Source organism: Ptychodera flava, chromosome 3 (genome assembly GCF_041260155.1).
Source record: "Ptychodera flava strain L36383 chromosome 3, AS_Pfla_20210202, whole genome shotgun sequence".
In the NCBI taxonomy this organism is placed as follows: domain Eukaryota; kingdom Metazoa; phylum Hemichordata; class Enteropneusta; family Ptychoderidae; genus Ptychodera; species Ptychodera flava.
In genome coordinates, this window is record NC_091930.1 from 23,553,722 (window position 1) to 23,574,877 (window position 21,156).

General features: G+C 36.2%; 1 protein-coding gene and 1 long non-coding RNA gene across 3 annotated transcripts; both read right to left on the bottom strand.

Moving 5' to 3' along the window:
* Window positions 1-3,050: 3,050 nt before the first annotated feature.
* LOC139129782 (uncharacterized) lies at window positions 3,051-4,690 on the bottom strand. Its single transcript, XR_011551670.1, has 3 exons — window positions 4,593-4,690; window positions 4,148-4,247; window positions 3,051-3,797 (listed from the first exon to the last, which is right to left on the bottom strand). It is a non-coding gene; the product is annotated as an uncharacterized lncRNA (long non-coding RNA).
* Window positions 4,691-12,107: 7,417 nt separating this feature from the next.
* LOC139129779 (uncharacterized) lies at window positions 12,108-19,663 on the bottom strand. Of its 2 annotated transcripts, XM_070695468.1 has the most exons (6): window positions 19,542-19,657; window positions 17,695-17,818; window positions 16,328-16,422; window positions 15,587-15,756; window positions 14,873-14,967; window positions 12,108-12,869 (listed from the first exon to the last, which is right to left on the bottom strand). In XM_070695468.1, the coding sequence occupies exons 2-6, from the start codon at window positions 17,711-17,713 to the stop codon at window positions 12,589-12,591; spliced, it is 660 nt and encodes a 219-aa protein (XP_070551569.1). In that variant the 5' UTR covers window positions 17,714-17,818; window positions 19,542-19,657; the 3' UTR covers window positions 12,108-12,588. The 2 variants fall into 2 exon arrangements, with proteins under 2 accessions (XP_070551569.1, XP_070551570.1); XM_070695469.1 differs by lacking the exon at window positions 17,695-17,818 and having other exon boundaries at window positions 19,542-19,663.
* Window positions 19,664-21,156: the final 1,493 nt, after the last annotated feature.

The following is a 21,156-nucleotide window of genomic DNA, read 5'->3' on the forward strand; positions in this document are numbered from 1 at the left end:
TGGTGGATTTTGAACGAGTTTAAAGCCGCAGTCACGCCCTGTTGCCATGGCAATGACTGACTTGTGGGGTGGAGGATTGTCCTGATGGAACAGGACACCTTTTCTCAACTTTCCTCGTCAGTTTTATAGCCTCCCGTAACTGCCTTGTATCAGCAATCAAATGCACAGAGAACTGAAAATAAATCAGTCAGTTAGTCATCTGAAGAGCTGAAATAAATGCAAACCAAGCTTCATTAATCTGGCATCGCTCCTTCATAGTTAGGATCAAAACTTTTCATCCAACCCTTGCAGTTGGATATTCAGTGAAAAACTTATATCATTCATATTAAAATATAATTTATAATAATATTTCTGTGTGTGATGTAGACTAGGTTCACAAGTCGGTGAATTTCTATAGAAAATCTTTTGTAAATAGCTTCTCTTGTGTATCTCCTATTTCGACTTTTACAGCCTAGGCCAGGTTTTCCTTGTGATTAATTGAACGTGTTGCCTTTAGTCTGCGCAGTAGTGAGTTAGGTTCTGCCGAATTCGGGAGAAACTCCCCTGCTGATCGTTCACCCCTTCCCCTCATTGCAGTCACCCAACTCACGCGTTTCACATGAAAACGCATTACAAATTATCGCGTTCACCCCACTCAGACATTCACAAATCACAGACTCGAACCAAGTATATGTGTGATGCAATAAAGGTTTGTTTGTATGAAAAGGTTGACCGAGTTGTCGCCCAAGTTTGGTCTTCTATTTCCAATGAGTGTTGTTGATATGGTATACAATAATGATATACAATAATATTCTATTCAGAGTACTAAATCAGTACAGTACACTACAATAATACTTTGCAAAAGCCCCTCACTGGAATAGATAACCTGTATGAAAGTGACAATATTACACCATCAATTGACCTGAAGCAAAATCGAATTAGGGTCGATTCCATGAGTACGTGAAAGCGATTTAAATTTTTGTTCTAAGGATTGCTAATTTGGTCATAAGATTAAATTCTGTCGAAATACTTCAATATTTTTAACCCTGTATATATATTTAGGTAAATTGAAAATCACATCTACTATCATTCTGCTATCCGTAGTAAATCTTGGAATGTCACTCCTTCTTGAATATAAGTATAAATTGTTATCACTAAAACCGACTTTAAAACCATGTTAACCCTCTCCTTATTGACTCCCGGATAAAACTTTGGACTTGTAAACGACACAGTGGTCCTATTTATCACATCCGATGAGAGGGTTGTAGAGATAAAGAATGCAAAATTGACGATATCGGAGAAAAAGAACGATCCTTTCAAGCCCGAGTGAAAGAACATTTTCGTCCAAGCTGCGTCACGTCAGAGGTTTCTAAACATATTTACAATGATTCCCCGGGTCATAATTTCATGGTAGAAAATGTGAAAATATTGGAACGAGAGCCGGATTGGTTCAAGAGAGGTATTAAGGAAGCGATATACATAAGAACACATAAACCAACGTTGAATCGGGATGGCGGACGATATCGTCTGCCTCGAATCTGGGATAATATTTTAAGATCACGCATGCACAGTGGTGCTTATTAACAGTGTTGTTAAAGACGGCGGTATAGTTGTCAGAAGCTCTGAATAGAGAAATAATTCTCCGATTCAGTACAAAGTATTTAGCTACAATAATATAGTATGTCTTCACAGATGAGTCTGCATCATTGTATTAATTAGATGTGTATGTCCGTTTCAAAAAGACATCACTGTGATAATAATCAATTCTGTGTCTGCTCATGTTCTGCAGCATAACGAACGAAATTTTCGTCTTTCAGGGATTGTGGCGCATAACAAATAGTCGACACAGTCATGTGCAATTGATTTCATCTATCGCATATTTTATAATATTATGCATGCACGTACATAAGATATTACTCGAATTGTCCATTTGCTTGTTTCTTATCTCGCATTAACACAATAATATATTTGCTTTGCTACTCATGTTACCGTTACAGGGTACAAGGATAAACTTAAACAAAATCTCGTTGTGTTTTACACAGAAAAAAACAAAAGAAAATTCTTATTCTTGTTCATAACATGGTATTTGTTATATACAGACCTAATTAAAATATAATCTGGTAGACAATAGTCATGTTACACTTATTTGACAGTGTAGTTTGAATGTTGCCCATGTATTTGCAAAAACGAAGAACATATAAAAGCAGTTCATAACACCATGATAAAGTGAGAAATTCTCGGATTACGTTACAGGTAATGTTTAATGCGTAAAAGTGCCATTTTACTGTTGTAATTTAAGGTTCCTTGTAAGACTGAAACAGTATTATTCAATCTTTGGCATATAACGTTGGATGTGACTTTTCAATGTAAATGCACAATGTCATTCCAGTAGTGCGAAAAATGATGTTCTGCTCAGATGGGATTGTTTTATTTCAACTCAACTTGTGATTCACAACACGAACCGAAAGCCAAAGTATTGATATTGTATTAAACCAAAAACAATATTGTCAAATAGTGAATTGAACGTCAAAAGCTCTCGAAACAGGAAATGGATAAAAATCTCACATTCAATAAGAAATGTTGCAAGGAGTATTGACAATGTAAGGATATGTGAAAAGTTCTCAGCTCCCGTGTTTATTTTCGTCCGCATTAAAAGTGTGTGCAAGTTGGATTATCTTTTGTATAGAGTATGTTATCTTTTCTTCTTATCATATCAAACTTGCAAAAAGGCAATTATTCATGATAACAATGAAGAAGTAGTAATGCACTTAACAAACATGCAATAAATAATCTACCATTCTGCTTTCAGACCAGTCTTTGGTTGTTTTCCGTTATGCTTTGAAAACCATTTACATGGTACTGTAAAAATGTTTTTCGTTGATCGATGGATGATTCTGCCTTCTGAAGATTGTTGGCGTTTACACGGTAGGTTCCCGAAAACCAAAATCATAATTAATGAAATATCCGCGTATCTGCTATCTTTAATAAAAAATATGGCAAGGCAACAGTGATGTCATCTGTTGATATCATGCAAAATATACAAGAGTATGAGGTTACGTTGTGAAAATAAAATTTTCCAGATAAAACAATAACAAACTGTATTGTAATTGTAATCTTTGACGTTTCTTCTTTTCTATTTTATATATCTTTTTTACATTGAAATACAAAATGTCGTATTGGAAGAGCTTAAATTAGATTTTCTCGCTAGTAGATTCTTATATATACGTACCAATGACCTTACAGGAATTTTTCATGGGCCAAAAAGACTAAATTTAAACCATGTTGTCTCCAAATTAATAAAACATATGCCTACATTTTGTTTGAAAAGTGTTATTATAAAATCGAGTAAATATTACTGAGTGTAAAAAGATTTGAACTCCTGGTTGATTTTCATATTATTATATTGTGAAGATTCCTTCTACAATTCGATATTGACGTTGTTTCTGTACTACAACTGCATATTCCTACTATCTTAAGTTTTCATTCATCAAAAGTAATTACGGGAAGCTCTAATTACACGTATGTTTTAAAAACGTTATAATCGCTATCGTCTATAAACGATTAAAAATAATGTTAATATGTGTCATGAAATACAGACTTAACAAGTAAAATATACATTGAGCGGTTTGATTACTCTACGTATGCTTTATGATGTGAAAAAGTACGTTTCCAGTTTCTGCAGCTGAATTGTTTGCTCGTCATCCTCTTCGCAAAAGATGTGTTCTACTCCAGAAAATGCCAGTTTATACTTCGTCAATAACTGATTTTTTGTGTCAGTCATCATCGGCCAATTCCATGTCCATGATTTTAATGTTGTTCTACAAAAGCAAGAAGGGAGACAGAAACATTGTATCTTTCATGTGTAAGAATGACGCTGGCTCCTAATATTTGAAAGATGTGTGAAACTAAAGCAAAACGCAATGCTAGGGAAACTGATCGTTGACATTGGCGAAGATGATCAAAATAATATATCATCTTTACAAATTTTTACCTAGTAATCCAATTTACTATAACAAACTGCAATACTACCCTCCGTACAAATAAAGTTACAGTAGTATTTTGTTTATTCTCATCTGTCACAAGTCCATTATCTTGGTCTTAATTGAATATATTATCGGTGTCTAGATTGTTCACTTATTTCTCCGCTAGTTGATTGTGTTCTTCTTACCTTCTCATCATTGGCCATTTTCTGCAGAACCGCTGTTAAGTCGGCGAAGGTGGGTCTTTTCTCGGGATCTTCAACCCAACAACTCAGGATTATAGAATACCTTCAAACGAAGAGCGGGCATTTATGTTATACATTAAGAGGCTCTACGCCAAAGGCAAACGTCACCATAATTATTAAATTGACGAAAAAATTAATTTCATTTACATATGTAAATGCTCACAATTGTTAGCTAACAGCCGGTTTCCAGATTGGTGACTTCTTCTATCAACATATCATTTGCGGTTATTAAATATCATCTAGACGGCTGTGAAACAAGACATTTGCTTCTTTCTTGATTGCCTACACATAAGGAAACTTTCAAATTTGCTGGTAAATGCTAACGTGGGCCTTCTGAGAGTCTTCAAATCCCTATTAAAGGTTATATTGAAAGAAACGCATATCTTACAGCTCTTGTTCACAGTGCGAAGGTTTTGGCATCCTATATCCTTCTTGTAATGATGACGTCACTTCCTGTTCCGACATTCCCTGATACGGTCTGTTGCCTGCGAGAATAAACACTGATCAATGAGACTTTACAGCATCAGAGGAGGCTATATGTAGGGCTAAAGATAATGGTACCTCTGAGAGCGAGATGAAATTTGCATTCAAGCACTTGAAAGTTCTTATAGAGATTAGAGTTGATCAATTCATGGCGGTTGTTATATACTCAATTATTATCTACGATCTCATCCAGGAGATATGCTTCCTCAATGGATTTGAGCTAATCGGACACTAGTGAGCCTTTCTAAGGTTCACTCAACTAAGAGCTGACTTTATTGGAGCAATTACCTTAAAGCACTGATGATAAACAAGATGACAGGTGTATTTTGCGAACTGGTGGCATTTTCACTTACCCATTGTAACAATTTCCCACAAGACGACTCCAAACGACCAGACATCACTTTTTGTTGTAAATATACCATCACGTATGGATTCCAACGCCATCCAAGGAACTGGCAAGTTACCCTGTTTGAAATGAATAAAACATCCCTTTATTAATAAATTGAATACTTATACTTCTTCGATAAAGCCTATTCACAAAACAATTCCGAAAGGGAACCTTTTAATAGTACAATGCCTAAGTTAGTGTTCCAGAAGAGAGCAGTCATGTGCGTCGTTTTTCCCCATCTCCCTGTATAAACTATTCTCACCTTTGTCTTACATTCATATTCATGATTGTCAACCACGTCACGCGCCAATCTGAAGTTGGAGATTTTGCAAACGTTGTGCTAATCAGGAGGACTTTACTGGCAGCTAGATCCCTGTGTACACACTGTGGATGAGATATTCGAGATTTAACGAGTACAGCGTGACATATATTGAGATTTTTTAAAGGTTCAAATTATCGGCACTTTTAATAGAAGGAAGGGTATCCTTTACCCTTTCCAACTAACGTTCTGTTTATATGTGCCAACCATCAATGCCTGATATAATGCGTTTTGTACCGATGTCTGGTTACGTCAAGCAGGCAAATATAATTCGAAATACTGCCTGTCATTGTAAGGTACCAATAAATAACAATGTCTAGTCAATTTCTGCCTGTACTAAGAGAGTACTTTAAAAAAAAACACTTACTTGGTGTAAATTATCAGCTCTATACAAATGTATTATTTGATATATTATTTATATATATTATTATATGGCATATGAAGAATTCTTTTTCCTACTAATGTATTACCAAACTCGATGACAGAAATTCCATTCCAGAAGACACCTGGTATGCAAAGGTCATGAGATTGGTCATTGTCAGTGTCCTGTTGCCACAGTGCATATTGGCATAGGCATCTCCCTGGGGACTTCTGTTGCTTCTCAAAAAGTCTTGCAGATTGCCTCCTTCCATAAATTCTAATTATGTAGAATGGTTCTAAAAGGACGGAAATTAATAATATCAGTAGGATGCAAACGTCATCACTAATATCAAACATAGAAAAGCAATACGTCGAAAACTTAAGTTTGTAATTAGATTGTTACCAGCTATCATTTTAAGTGTTTATGAACCCATTCTTGTACACTGAAAGTCAGTTTTTCCTCGTTTATAGGTAAAGCTTAATATGAAAGAGAAAGTAGTATATATCTTTTGAAACGTTTTCATAATTCTGTGTATTAAACAAAACTATGGTCAGATTTCAGTTTCTCCAAACACATGTATAATATAGACATCAGAACGGGTCACAGGCCCTATGATCAGTATCATTCGAGGTAAATAACTTGTCAATTAAAGGGGTAATGAGTTGCCAGTACATACTTTTCTGTCAGAATTGAAGATTTACCTTTTGCACACACATATGAAGGCTATTGCATCAAGATTTATTTAACAGTGTTATTGTAACGTACTCTTACTCTTTCACCATCATGGTCGACGAGGTGGAAATTAGGTTCAAAAATCAAAATAAACTGTGGTTGATAATAACGAACAATGATAACGAAGACGTTTTATTGTCAAATATTACAGCTACTCTCCTAGTAAGAAGAAATCAGCAAAGATCCGTTTGTGGTTTCATGCTAATTTAGCTATAAACGTTTATTTTCAGTGACTCTAGAAATTGCATATATAAGTTCTCTGAAAATGCACTTCAATAGTTGTCCTTGTACTAGATTTGAATGTATTTATCAGAATATGGATTTCCGTATCTTGGTTTTCCCGTCTCCCATTTCAAAGGCAGGTGAAGATACTTTAAAATGGAAGCATTAGGAATATAAAATCACGCCTTTACACGAAACATCAAGAGGACCAAAGAAAAAATAGGCTTTTCGGCTTGGTTCTAATTACATCTCCTAAGGTGCCCTACATAGACTGAAGAAACTGACCTGTCCGATAAACGATTTTAACCTTTCGGAATGATAATACCTGTCACAGAGTAGTGTAGCATAGTGCACAAATTTGCCTTTACGTACACAAACCTACTCAAGTTGACTGTTAGACTCAAAAACGTTCGTGTATAACAAGTGCACAGAGAAATAGGAAATACAAATCCAATTTTAGAACTGATAAGCTTTGACTTGGATGAAGCAAAGACATGGGTGATTCGAGTAAGCGTTCAAAGTTCAGGAAAACTAGGTTTTTGTAGTAGATAATTAGTGTCTGGCTTTCTTACCGTACTGAGTACAGCAGCCTAATAGAGATACGAATATGGATGTGACCCAACGGATTTCATCAGATCTAACTCTTTCAAAAAATCTGTTTTATTTTCATCAAGAGGATGTTCTGAAAAAGACGCCAAAAGAGAAGGAAGATTAATGACATCGCAAGAATACTATCGTAGAACTCCACTGTATCATAACAGTTTATCCGTGTTGGTGTTGTGCGCACGTTCTCTGCGCGTGTCACGTGTACCTCCCCTTTCTAGCCTCTGAAGCTAGTGTAGGACGAGTGGCAATTCTTTACGCTGGAGAGCTGAGATTGTCTGGCATCGCTGGAAATAAGCTTTTTGCGACCATTACCCTATCATCTGTGAGTCGGAGTAATTAGCCATCGAATATCGATCAAATATCAAACGGCATTGTAAATAACTGCAGACTTACTATAGCAATGTTCCACGCCTCGGCCTTGACAACTTTACTGAAGAATCCTTCGCCGAGAGTTTCTTTTAGCAAAGTAACTCACGTGAGACTTCCGGCGCTGTCTTTTTCGAAAGTTTCATATACATAGATTTGCTTTCTACGCGAGGTGAGATCGATGTATAATGTTCACAGTCATTCTTATGAAGAGAGAGATTGCCAACTTCCTAAATTCCTTCCTTAAAGAATTCCCGTTGTGAATCACATACAACCACGTATTGGAATCCATAAGAATAAATTAACATAAGCATCCTTACCTCTATGGGGTCCACTGTTGAGTCTTGTGTGCGGTCAGCCTTGAGTTAAGAACAAAATATGGATAAAATGAAACCAAGTTAATGAACTGATATACGTTTCCCTAGTCTGTAGATGGTTTCCTTATATGACTGTAAATAGACGTTTCAAATTAACTTGTAAGGATAACAAAAAGGGAAATGATAGGGTGTAGAGTCAACCGAGTTTTCAATTGAATGACAATTGACCAACACTCTTTAGGTATAAGCAACTTACTTTATCTTGTAGTTTTCTTCTGTAATAAAAGTTAGAGGCTATAATTCCCACCAATGGTGCTATTTGAATGAAGACAACTAGTGACACAACTAATGCAATAGTACCAGTGTTTGAAGAGGACGAGGTAACTGAAATGGAAGAAAAGAAAAAAAAATAAAACCGATCAAAACCACTGGAGCGTGAGTCATAACCATAACCTCTTATGGTAATTTTATACGTTACAAGCATCTCAGAGATGAGAGTGACAACCTCTGGCAGACAGACACGTACTAGTAAGAGTGCTTTTTAATTAAATGAAATGACTTGAAGAACAAAGCGTGTATAGAGAAGTGCTGTAATGATGTAGCTTGCATCAAGAATGGCTCGCTTGTCAAATGTTGTAATACATAACAAAGTATTACTGGAAGTCACTCAAACATAGCTATCCCACGGTCCATGCTACATGCAGCAGTAGTACACATTGAAATTGTGCATAATTCGATGTTTTCAAGGCATAAATTGGTACTATCTTGCATATTTCAATGTTTATGTCGACTAAGTCACACAGTTTAGAATTCTTTTCTGACAATCCACTTTGGGGGCTCATTTTAAAGCTTTTGGATTTTCATCGTGGTAGTTTTTCGAAAATATATTTCTCGTCATAGAGTTAACACTGGTGTGGCAGTCCTTTTGAACTTCAAATATCGGTAAATGTTCGGACATTTTATTCTCTGGTACCAAAATTTAAACGGTGACTCTAATTTTATTCTGGATTTGTCAAGGAAATGGTTTGAGTTGCTTTGGGAAAGTTTCAGCAAACGTTTAGCTCTTTTAATTTCGAGGCGCTTACTACCTTACCGGTTGTCATCGTCGAATCGTGAAAAAATTGTCGGATTTTGCGATTTTAATTCATAGTTCCACTGCCCGTAATAAGCCACGCCCCTCTTGGTTACTGTTGCTACGCCCCACAAGCTTTGAGCTTGTGGGAGGTTTCTTGACCTCACAGAATGTAAATAAACATGGCCGTGAAACGAGATTTGTTCTGTGACAGCCTGCGCAATGTTCCTTACGACATCTCAATCTGTTATCTACCAAATTTTCAAAACCTTTCCAAGAAGTCACAGGAAAGGGTCTAAATTACTTTTCTCAAGGTTATGTCCATGACATTAAGATATACGATCATAACACAACTGAAGTAAACATTATTGCGCGGTGCTGGAGATCGATGAGAAAATCAGAGCTTCCGCACAACATCGATATCTCCATTTCGACGGCAGAAAGGAAACTGGCGAATGCCAACTGTAGCTGCAAAGCAGGGTGAGTTGTTTTATTTATTCATTCTATTTCTTTCATATTTAAACTTTTCATATTTCCACGAAAAAAAATGAAATTCAATTTTTGCTCAGTGTCGTCAGTCAGTTGACAAAAGGCGCGTACGTCCAATATGTATCTCGTCTGCTGCACGTCAGTGTATAAGGCCCGGTTAATAAGGGCCTACATGAACAAAGTGAGGCCCGGCCTTCGGGCTCGATGTCGTAATTTGCGTAGAAGATACTTGTTTCACACAAAAGAAATCACTGTTTATCGTAGAAGATATCAGCTCTTCATTCCAGAAACGGATGTGTCTCACACGAGCATTGTTGACGACGTCGGTGACAGACGCGGCGTCCATACATAGCCGGACCGCCGTTGCTGGCATCGACACCTGCACTGTGACCTGATTTGTGTTACTCAATGTCATTTGCTAGTAATACATTTATCTATCACCCTTGTCGTTCAAACAAACTCAAATTACTTGATGTGCACAGTCACGGTTTTTGCTTTCGTGAATTTGAAACCTTTATGCTTAGTATATCCTCAGTGGGTCTAGCTGTGTCTGAACTTGGAAGTTGTTTATTTGGGTAGCGGGCAACACATTTATTGTCAAGTTTCTGTTATTTGAATTTACTGTAGCCCTGTTCATATATAATAGAAAACAATTAGAAAAACAAGTTTTCCGAAGGAAGTTTCTGTCCTGCAAATTCCCTTAGATCGTCCATATTTCATCATGTTTATGATAGATTTCAGTCTGTAGGGGAAAAGCGAGGGCTTGAAAGTATTGAAATATTAGTCCAATTTTATTACAGCAGGATTGTTTTATTTGTGCATACAATATGGGAAAGGATACAAATAAATAAGATTGTTGCAGGAGCTTTGGTCATTTCAAGGGCAGTTTATCATAAAAGTGTTGAGTCATCACTTCTCCAATAGATATTTATGGTGGGTAGATTTATTCCTTCAGTGTTTAACCTGTTTCTCGAGTTTTCACATAGAATCTTTTGGTATGTGATACCATACGTTTTTGTATTTTTTACACAATTTTTAAAAAAATCTTGTCCTCTTTCTTATTTTCTAGTTTAAGTGGTCACTGTTCACATGTTATTGGGCTACTGAAGTCATTACAAGGTTTAAAGCTGCACAAGTTTACTTCAGTACCGACCCAACTAAGTTGTACTAGTATACCACAGCAATGGCATGTTCCTAGGGGACCAAAAATAAAACCAGTCCCCTTGAACCATGTTGTTGTAGCTAGGCAGGTAGCACAGTCAAGGAGACGGCGACCTATAGTGTGCCACATTGATCCTGACAGAAAGTAAGTTATATAAATACACTTTCCAATAACTTGGAGTATAAATGATAGTGATAATTTTAAATAGTGTGATGGGGCTTCGAATAACAAATAAGCAAATTTTGATGAAGGTCACCACACTCTTTGTACTCAGAATTTTTCCACAAGCTCAGCCTTGACGTAGGTATGTCTAAGTTTTCCATGATTCAATCTGATTTCCACAGGATGTCAGCAGTGAAACAGAGAGTGACTAAAATTTGAGATTTTGACAAGCTTTTGTTGACTCTTTTTTATTTTAGTGCCTAACCAGGGAGTGCGCAATATTCATGTACTGTTCATTTATTATATGTCATTAGATTTTGTTGACATTTTCTAGAATGGACTACACTGTGTCCATATTGATAAATTATATGAACATGCATTATGCAGTATAATATACTAAGAAAAAATGAATTCTGATAATAAAATTTGTTTCCAGGTTGCCAAAAGTAACACCAGAGGACATTGGAGTTTTGCAGGGAATCAAAGGCACTCCCTTAGAGTACACACTATCAAAAGATGCACCTGTAACTCAATCTCCTTTTGGTGAAGTACAGCTGGGATCCATCTTGTCCTACCAGGTAAGTAACTTGTCAATTCATCCCCATTTCTCCCATTTTGTGTTTCCGATAACTTTACCTATTTGACTTTGACTCTTAACTTATGGCTTTCAAGCAAGTCCCATGAGATTTTAGAAATGTACAAAAACAAAGACATTTTGGACAAAGGGAAAAAAAACTTTATTCCTCCCTACCCACTCGCACTCCCTTTTTGGGGGACCTGTTACATGAAGCACACAATTAATAAAACCTAATAATATATTATGAGATTGTAATGACACCATATCTAGTGACATGAAAAGACAACCATATTATAAACAAAAAAATACATGCTTTATTTCAGGTTTTTCCTTTTACAAACACATCCTGAAATAGAGTTAAATAGCTACAAACAGTCCAAATGGAATTAATCTTTTGAAAAAGAGAGGTTGGTATTGTTTCAGCAACAATTTTAAAAGTTTTCACTTTAGCTATCAGTATCTCAATGTGAATTCTGTGTTTGGCTATTTCCTCAGTAATTTGTGTTTCTCTAATAGTCATTTGAGAATTGGATGCCATATGAAAGGTGGAATATTTAACTGTAATCCAAGTTCAGCTAGCTCTCTATGAATTGTAAATCCCTTATCTGCCATGATGGCATCCCCCCTTTTCAAATATTCATATCTAATAATTGTTTTACAAATTAATGAAACCACTATCTGTAGAAATCTGGACATCAGAAATACTCCCAGTAAATAATTCTGAAACAAAAACTAATGATCCACTAGGATCACATCCAATTAAACTTTTCAATGTAGTGTTCGATTTATAGTCACTGTACAACTGACTTTGGAGAACTAATGCATTTGGCGCTTGTGTTTTCAACTCGGTGCAATCAACTATGACAATTGTGGAACTAAAATCTTTCTTAAAATCTACTGGCATATTTTTTATAATTAAATCTCTATGTGGCCAAATACTGAGCTGACCAAACTTCCAGTACATATGATCAATCCATGTGTTGAAAATATCCCCAGCTGATTGCAATCCAATCTGAAAGCTAACTGCCAAGTCTCGCAATCCAAAATTATGTCGAAGACGACAGAGACACAGAAGCAGACAATCTCTCTTGGTTAGGCTTCTTATATCAATTCTTTTTTTCTTATAATTTAATACTGAATTTTGTGGTAAAAGAAATGCGAGTAATGCAATAAATCTAACATAAGTGAGTCCAGTGTAATACTTGAAAGTCCTTTGAGTTTCTTCTGTTGCGTAAGTTTGACTGATACACCAAATTTACTATTATTAGAGATCACTTGTTTTTCAGTTTTCTTATTTTTGTCTGACAGCCGGGAATAGAGTTCATTGATGATGTCATCTTTCTCCTGGAGTTTCTGTTCCAATCTGGATATCTCAGAACTCTGGGCTAGCAAATCAAGAGGTGATATCCCTAAAAAAAAGAAAAGAGGGAAAATTAGTTTTTCACATTTCTGGTTCCTGGGAGTGTGAAACAGAGTGTGGGATTAAAAAGACTCTCACATCTCAATGGACTAGGGATAAGATTTCTCAAATGAGTTGGATATTTGGTCTTACATTTCCTTGCTGCTTATGTGAGACAAAATATACCAACTTATGTGAGAAATCTTATTCCTAGTCCATTGAGATGTTCTTTACTCACATAACTAAAAATGCTCATATCGCATACTGGAAAGATTGAATGAGTGAAACACTGACTACAGCAGTGTTGTCTAAGTCACTTCAAAGTCACATGTAGTACACATTGGATAGTAATTTGCTCATCTTGCTGGTCATGAAACATTTAGTATCCATTCAGTGCTTTTGTCACATGATCTATCTCAGAATGTGGGATTGATGTGCCCCACACTCCCTGTGAACCACCGGAATGTGAGAACAATTTATCCCATACTCCAGTCTGAGATGTCTTCAAGATTATGTGACAAGAGCGCTGATGGATATGATAAATGTTCCATGACTAGCGCATGAAACAATATCCAATGTCATGGTGTGTACTACAAAAACTTTGACTTTCAATAGTGAAATGACCTTGCTATAGGGTCAATGTTTCACTAATTCAATGAGTTAACACATATTGGTCATGTGAAAAAAGAATCTCACACACTAAGGACTTGGGATAAGATTTCTCATACAAACTGATATTTTTCTCACATATGTCTGTGGCTCGTATGTGATAAATATCTCCAAGTCATGAGAGAAATCTTATCCCAGATTGTTTAGGGTGTGAGATTCCTTTACATATATAATGTACTTCAAATTTATCCCAGTATAATTAATTTTTTTCTGGAAGATGAAAAATATGAAGACCACGAAGCCTTTGAACGGTTGCGAATGTGGACCATCACTTTTTCCCAATACAGCGCCTATCAAGCTTCCAACAGAATTTCAAACCTGAATGAAGCCTATGAGCAAGTCGACCCAGAAAACCTTGAACTACAGACTAGGGGGTGAAGCTGGGTTTAACAGTTGGCAAAATGCAAGAGCTTGTCGAGTGACTACTTCAAATTTTGGCAGAATTTTAAATCGGAAATCAGTCCCATCAGATAAATTTCTAGATAGTTTGTTTGAAAGTAAATCAATCTCAGCTATATCTCTTGAATATGGTAAACGCAATGAATCAAAGGCAAAATCTAAGTATTTGGATGTATTCAAAAATAGACACATACATGAATGTGGTCTGATTGTAAATAAAGAGTTTGGATTTTTAGGTGCAACACCAGATTGTAGAGTATGTGATAATAGTAGGTGTGGAGTGATTGAGTGTAAGTGTCCTTATAGTGCACGAAATTTGACTATTGATGAGGCTATAACAAACTTCCCATTTCATGCTCAAGTATGGATCTGATGGTAATAAACTCTTGGACAAAAATCACTCATATTTTTCTCAAGTACAGGGTCAGTTAATGGTGTCAGGTGCAGAATTCTGTGATTTTGTTGTCTTCACACAAAATGATTTGTTCATACAACGTATTTTTCCAGATATTGTATATATGCAGAATATGTTAACTAAGCTTTCCCTTTTTTTCCAAAATCATGCAAAACCATACCTGTCTAAACTTTGATTCATATTTTAAATACATTAGTGCTTTTACCTGAGAACTGTTCCATTAATCAAACTTATGACACAATCAGTTGTATAATATGCAATCTACTAAAATAAATACTTTGCATTTGAATTTCACATTATTGAGTTACTCAGTTATTCTACTCCCTGATGCATGCTGGATTTTTAATCATCAGAGTACCCGTAGTAGTACAAAGGCAAACTAAATGTTAGAGCTCTGACTGTTGTGCCAGCATCTTCCTGGAAACAAATATTTTTGTTCTTGCATGAATAAACAAATGAATGAAAAATAAAGTGATGTAACTTTGTCCCCATATCATGTCACTCGGTACATTAAATTGCACTCTACTTACATGCATGTTCTGTTTGCGTGCCTACACTACTAGTTGCTGATTGTATGGTCATGATTTCATTATCTTCTTTCCTTGCCACATCTGTACGTTGGATGCTATAATTAAAAATAATGCATACCATAGTAATGTTTCTCCATGAAAATTTCTAAAGGTAAAAGTTTCAAATATAAAGAGATACATGTATGAGCTGTCAAAAGGAAATTAGTTTGTAATTTTTTATTAATTTTGTTCAGCAGTCTAGTTCTGTATCACCACATTTCATTGTTCTTCTTCTTACACAGTATGCTGAAATGCTAAGTAAATTCTAGTCCAACCTTGAACCCTGTTTTTCAACAGTAACAATATTGACAATAAAATATAGGCTGTCTTTAATCAGGCTTCAAAGATTTGTAGCAGAAACTGCAGTTTATCACAGGACAAAAAATACCCCCAAAAAACAAACAAACAAAACAAAAAACAACAACAATGACAACAAACGGAATACTGAAGACAGTGAACACTGGTGGAGCTTTAACACTGATCAACAGTGAACTCTCCTGCTTCCATTGCACAAAATGCCAAGAGGATTAACAATTATTTTACACCAAAACTTGAAATAAATCAAATGGGAGGGGGACACTATGAGAACAAAGTATGGAAATTATGGCCATCATGTATTATATTCTCAAATCTTGTAATTCTTTTTTTCTGAAACGTAGCAACCACCTCACTTACCTCGTCTCATTCTGGAACAAACTGGCGAGGCACTTTCTTTTAGGCGGTAAATGATTACGTTTGGCAGATTGCGACCTCTTGGGTGGTAATCTTGTGGGTGTGTAGCTACTGCCATCAGCTGGTAATGGGTCGGGATATCCCTGCGTTGGCCCCTCGGCGACTGGAAAGTGCTAATGAAGAAACAGGAACGTCAATCACATTTACAGGTAAAACAGTTACAACTGACATGATGGCGGTCTTCGGCATTCAGTTAATCTTTATCAGCGTTCTCAAATGTCTGCATGACCTTGGAGTAAGAATTGTCACCAAATGAACCAGCTATCTCCCGTTTACAGATCGATACTCAAACAGGACGATCTGATGGGAGCAAGTTGAACTCGTGATACAATTGATATTGCAATTTGGGATGTAAAATCGAAAGTGATATGATATGTTGACGGATTAACGCTAAGTCGGCTTTGCTCGGCTTAGTTTAGTTTAACTGACCCGTTAATTAGTAGTTGGCCCATCTTTTTATCGCCCGATATTGCAATTAGGGATGTACAATGGAAAGTGATATGATATATTGACGGATAAACGGTAAGTCGGCTTTGCTCGGCTTAGTTTAGCTTAACTGACCTGCCAATTAGTAGTGGACGCATCTTTTATCTCCCGTTTGTCATCGATTGACGAACTGGAAGCTAATCATCATTCTTATGCACCTGTGAAATACGCTAAGCTGGCAACTGGCTTTACACTTACCTGAGCATGGCAGATTGCCAGGATAGAGTACAATAATGTGAACACCGAGAGGACCGTCGTCTGAGCCATGAACACTTTGCTGTATTCAGATACAACTGAAAAAAAAAGAGATGACGGCTACATTAGTATGCTGGTGATTTTGCACGTTACAGAATCGGCTTATTTCAGAATTCCGCTTTATTTGTATGTGAAGAATGAATCAAGTCATAAATATACTCCATCAATTTCCAGAGTGTTTTACATCTGTAGCATTTGTCCTGCATTTTAACAATGTATTTATGTGAAATGTCGGAAAAGAACTTGAACTTATGTCTCGCTTCAGGCCATGAATTTGTCTATTGTACAGACAGATCTACACTGTTCTCTCTCCATCGTTTAAGAATGCACACTCGTGAGAAAACTATCACATTCCTAGTGTGGAGTTCATAAGCACAAACACTATCAGTGGTAGGATAGAAATAGGGACGGGGAATGATAACAACTCCTTGGACCACTAAAAGACTGCGTTTGGCTTAAAGAATCCCCTAGATGATGACTGGATATCTTCGCGTATCCTACGAATTCAATAATTGATCACTAAAATAATTTTAATTAGCAACAAAGGGGTGATTTTTTCAAGATGGAAACGCCGACTTTCTACATAAATTTCACGCGAAAAATTACTTTTAAATCGGAATTTGACAACTCCAATAAGTTCCATCAAATGAAGAACTTAATTTTCTAGAATACCTAAATTTCTTACAATTTTTCCTTTTCCTGTGAAGATAATCGAATTCCTGTAGAAGATTTAGATTTTCTTCACAGCAAAACAGATCTTTGAATCAATCAATTTGAAGCTTATACCTTCGTCAAAATGATGCGAGTTTACGCTTCAGAATTATGCATTTGGGAATATGTGTCTGTTTTTAGGGTGGTCACTAATACATTATGGATGCAAATTCTCATGACTCGCATCTCACGTTATAAGAATTTACTACACAAAACAATTGTATAAATAACCAGTCGTACAATATACTGCTGTATTGAAGTCTTTTCACAATTGAGGCTAATAACATGGCAGCATTTAACTTCAACTAAATAGAATGAAAGCCAATAAAAGTCGACCGTGTGTAAATATACTATCGGTAACTGACATCAGCCTCAATGAATGGGAAATGTCCACTACACCAACCAATAATTTTATTTCGCACTTTGCACAATATACGCACATATATTGTAGTTACGATCCTTTCGATCGAGATCATTGCTTGTATATTGCATGCAGTTTCAAAACCGCAGAGCCCACTATACTTTGTTTTTTGAAATGGAGTAAGATTGGCTGCGACGTCAGTAAAATATTTTAATATTAATATGAAGGGATACGTTACCATTGATTTGCCAGAGCATTACTAGGGTGCTAGTGATCGGACGCAGCAGATAGCAAACAATATCATAATCAGTTTGGAAGTATTCCTATTTAGCAGACCAGACGCGAGGAAGAAGTCACAGTTGCTAGTCCGGTTAGAGAGAAGAGAGTGAGAGAGGGGTAACGTGGAAGAATTACTTGGGAATCTTCTGGAGAGTTCAACGAACGTTACATGTAACTAAGCAAATAACATCATGAAACAGTATGCTCATTGTTACAACATTATGGAATAACGTCGTATAACGTATAGTAAAAACTTATGTCGACATGGCGCTTCGTGAAAGGAGCAGTAGCCATAAATATTTCTCAAAACATTTGTGAGCTCGTCATTGTCTTCTTCATGTTTTAAAACCGTGGTTTTACTATACTTTAATACAATGACGAACTCACAATAGGTTTGAGAAATATTTAAGACGTCCCACACCTACATGTTTTACGTAGCATGGCAAAATTAACGTCGGAATTCCAGATTTTTCTTTCAGCAAAAACAATGATTAAGGCGTTATGAGAGGTGAGGAAGAATGCATGACACGCAGATATCTTAATGTGCCAAAGAATAAAAAATGTTTTTGATAATTGACAAATCGAAAGTGTTTAACATCTGATAGCAAAACGTCCCATTTATCATGTTATTCCCGCGTAGTTTACTTCATCACTGACCGTCTTTTTCTAATTTTGTATTTAGGGTACTCTTGAAGTCCAAATAAAAAAGTTGGTACGTATACCATGTCAATGAAATTAAGCAAATAAGATTGGTACAGTCTTTCAGTGCAACAGATAAAATATGCAGCTTGACAGCAACGCGAGGTCACAAACAGGAGAATGAACAGTCTCGGGGCCATGCTGCTTTGAACTCCCTTAATGTAAGTTCATCATTTAAAAGAAATGTGATTGCACTAATGCGATATTAGCCATTGTATTATCTATTGGGCGGTGTTAAAAAGCAAAAAAAAAGGAAGGTGGAAAAGGAAAATATATTTGCATTAACAAAGAGCACATAATAGCTGACTCCGGTTTACTGTTTGCGAACTACGTCACGCTCAGCAAACAGTAGAGTTTCAAAAGCGCCAAGCGTACAAGGAATCCATAGAAAGTGAGGTCAGTGAGGGTCATACATTTCAGTGCGTAGTAGTATGGGGTGAAAGATGTCAATAGAATTGGAAGGGTCATTTAGTGTTTCTAAAGAAGATGGTGGAAAGTGAGTAACGTCACTCTACAAAAATAACTTCCTCATGACGTCTTCAAACTGCGCGATAAATGCAAGGTCTGTACAGTTAAATATTTCCACTTTTTCCGGGTTCATTCCTGGTTACAACAGCTTCAACTTTGGTGGAAATAATACATAGTTTAGATATATATAGTTTAATAAGTTTATCGAATAAGTTTCGTTAACACCGTTTTTTTGAGAATACAGAGACCAAATTAGTAGATAGAATTGTTCAATCTTGAGTTCGTCTGTTTTTGTTTTTCAAAAGTAAGTCATTACATTATAGTGGCTTCTTTGGGTCTTTCGAATATCTTGCTGCTAAATTTACGAAGTAACGAAGTAAAGGAAGAGAACCATAAGGCTGCATTAACAAACGTATGATTAGATTGTACCTTAAATATGAAAGAATGCTAAACGTTCATGGGCAAATTGCAGGGTGAAAATTTGGAAAACAGCACGAAAGAATCTGTAGAATTACAGTTGTTTACTATATCGTGAGACAGTGGCTGTCGAGATATGTATAGACCATAACCGTCGATGATGTTCGTATGAACATATGCAGTCACTGATACTAGTATCATGCAAACCGTGGATCAACTCACCTTACTAGTCGTCTGCTGCCAAAGGCTTGTGTCGAATGAACTGTGAAAAAGGACAAGATTAACGAGGTGTGATGTTTGAAAAGGTGGGGGATTCCTTGACGACGGACCGGAACTGCTGATAATGTGTGAAAACGAAAGAATGATCGGCAAATACGCAAGGGGCGTTGTTCATGTGAGGGTTACTTTCGCCTAAAATTAGTTCAGCATGCATCTGCATATATGTGAGGGTTATTTTCGCCTAAAATTAGTTCAGCATGCATCTTCCTCAGCAGCAGACGAGCGATCGAGTGCAGCTTTTACACAAGCATGCAAATGGGCTACACTGCATGGTTTGCGGAGTAGAAGTTTGACTGTTGTTAAACATCACAGAAGTTATCGAGTTTGACAAAAAAAAAACCTATTTTGGACTATTGTATATGTATTTGACTGATATTCAGTGTATGCCTAATGGTTTCATAAGCGCAGATTTCAGAAACTTTGACTCAGCCAGAATGGAGTTGAGGGGGCACTGCACCCAACGCGGCGTATTTCGCTCAAAAAACACCTTTTTGAATATATCCATTCAATTTTAATTCATTTGTTATCCCAAGATAAAAATAATGGTGGGTTCACCTTTAAGCTTGTCAAGCAGTCGTAAGCGGTGTGATAAAGGAGTGTTAATTTATGCAAATGTATGTAAATCACCCGGTTTCCTGGCTTCTTCTTCCTACTAATTTCAAAGTTTCAAAGAATTCAACTTCACTCTAGCTGGGTCAAATTTTCTGAAATTTTCACATTACATTCTTAAAATGCTATATAGATAACGACCATTGTGTTTGGCAATAAACTTCTAAGGTTTTGAATAAGAGGCATTTTAATTTTGCCTATTTAATCACTATAGGATAGGTAATGCAAAATAAAATGGTAGTTTTTCTTCATATACTCTTCTTTCAAGTGATAATATTACATTTCAAAACAATATTGTCAAGTGTTTAACTTAAATAAATTGTTATCATTAATACCAAAATTGAGGTTTTTTTAACCCAAATATACACCCACTTCATCCTTTGAGTAAACTACTGCTACCATACTAAACTTTAGAGTCTCTGCTTTTTGAAAATATATAGTATGAGGGTTTTCCTTGTCATCTTTGATGGGAAATAATGCTTTGAAAAAACTATGTAGGCAACATGCAGCGCAACCTTAAATTCTTTGGAAATTTTGAAACTGTGAGGAAAAAGAAGCCGGGAAAATGGTTGATTGGTATACATTTGCATAAATTAACACTTCTTTATCACGCCATTCACGACTGCTTGACAAGGGAAAAGGTGAACTCAACCAATATTTTAATCTTGGGTTCACAAATTAATTAAATTCAATGAATATTTGCGAAAAGGTGATTTTGAGCAAAATACGCTGTGTTCGGTGCAGGACTCCCTAAACAGTGGGTTTTCCTTAATTCAATTAAACACGGAAAACATTTTCCATCACACTTACAAAATATTTCCGTTAGTTTAGAAGAGAGTAGCATATTCTAAGGGATCTGTGACTTTCCTCAGCTATGATAGCTGTTTGACTAGCTTGTCCACTTAAGTGCATATAAAATTCACTTGACTAACTGTAACAATGCCTGCGT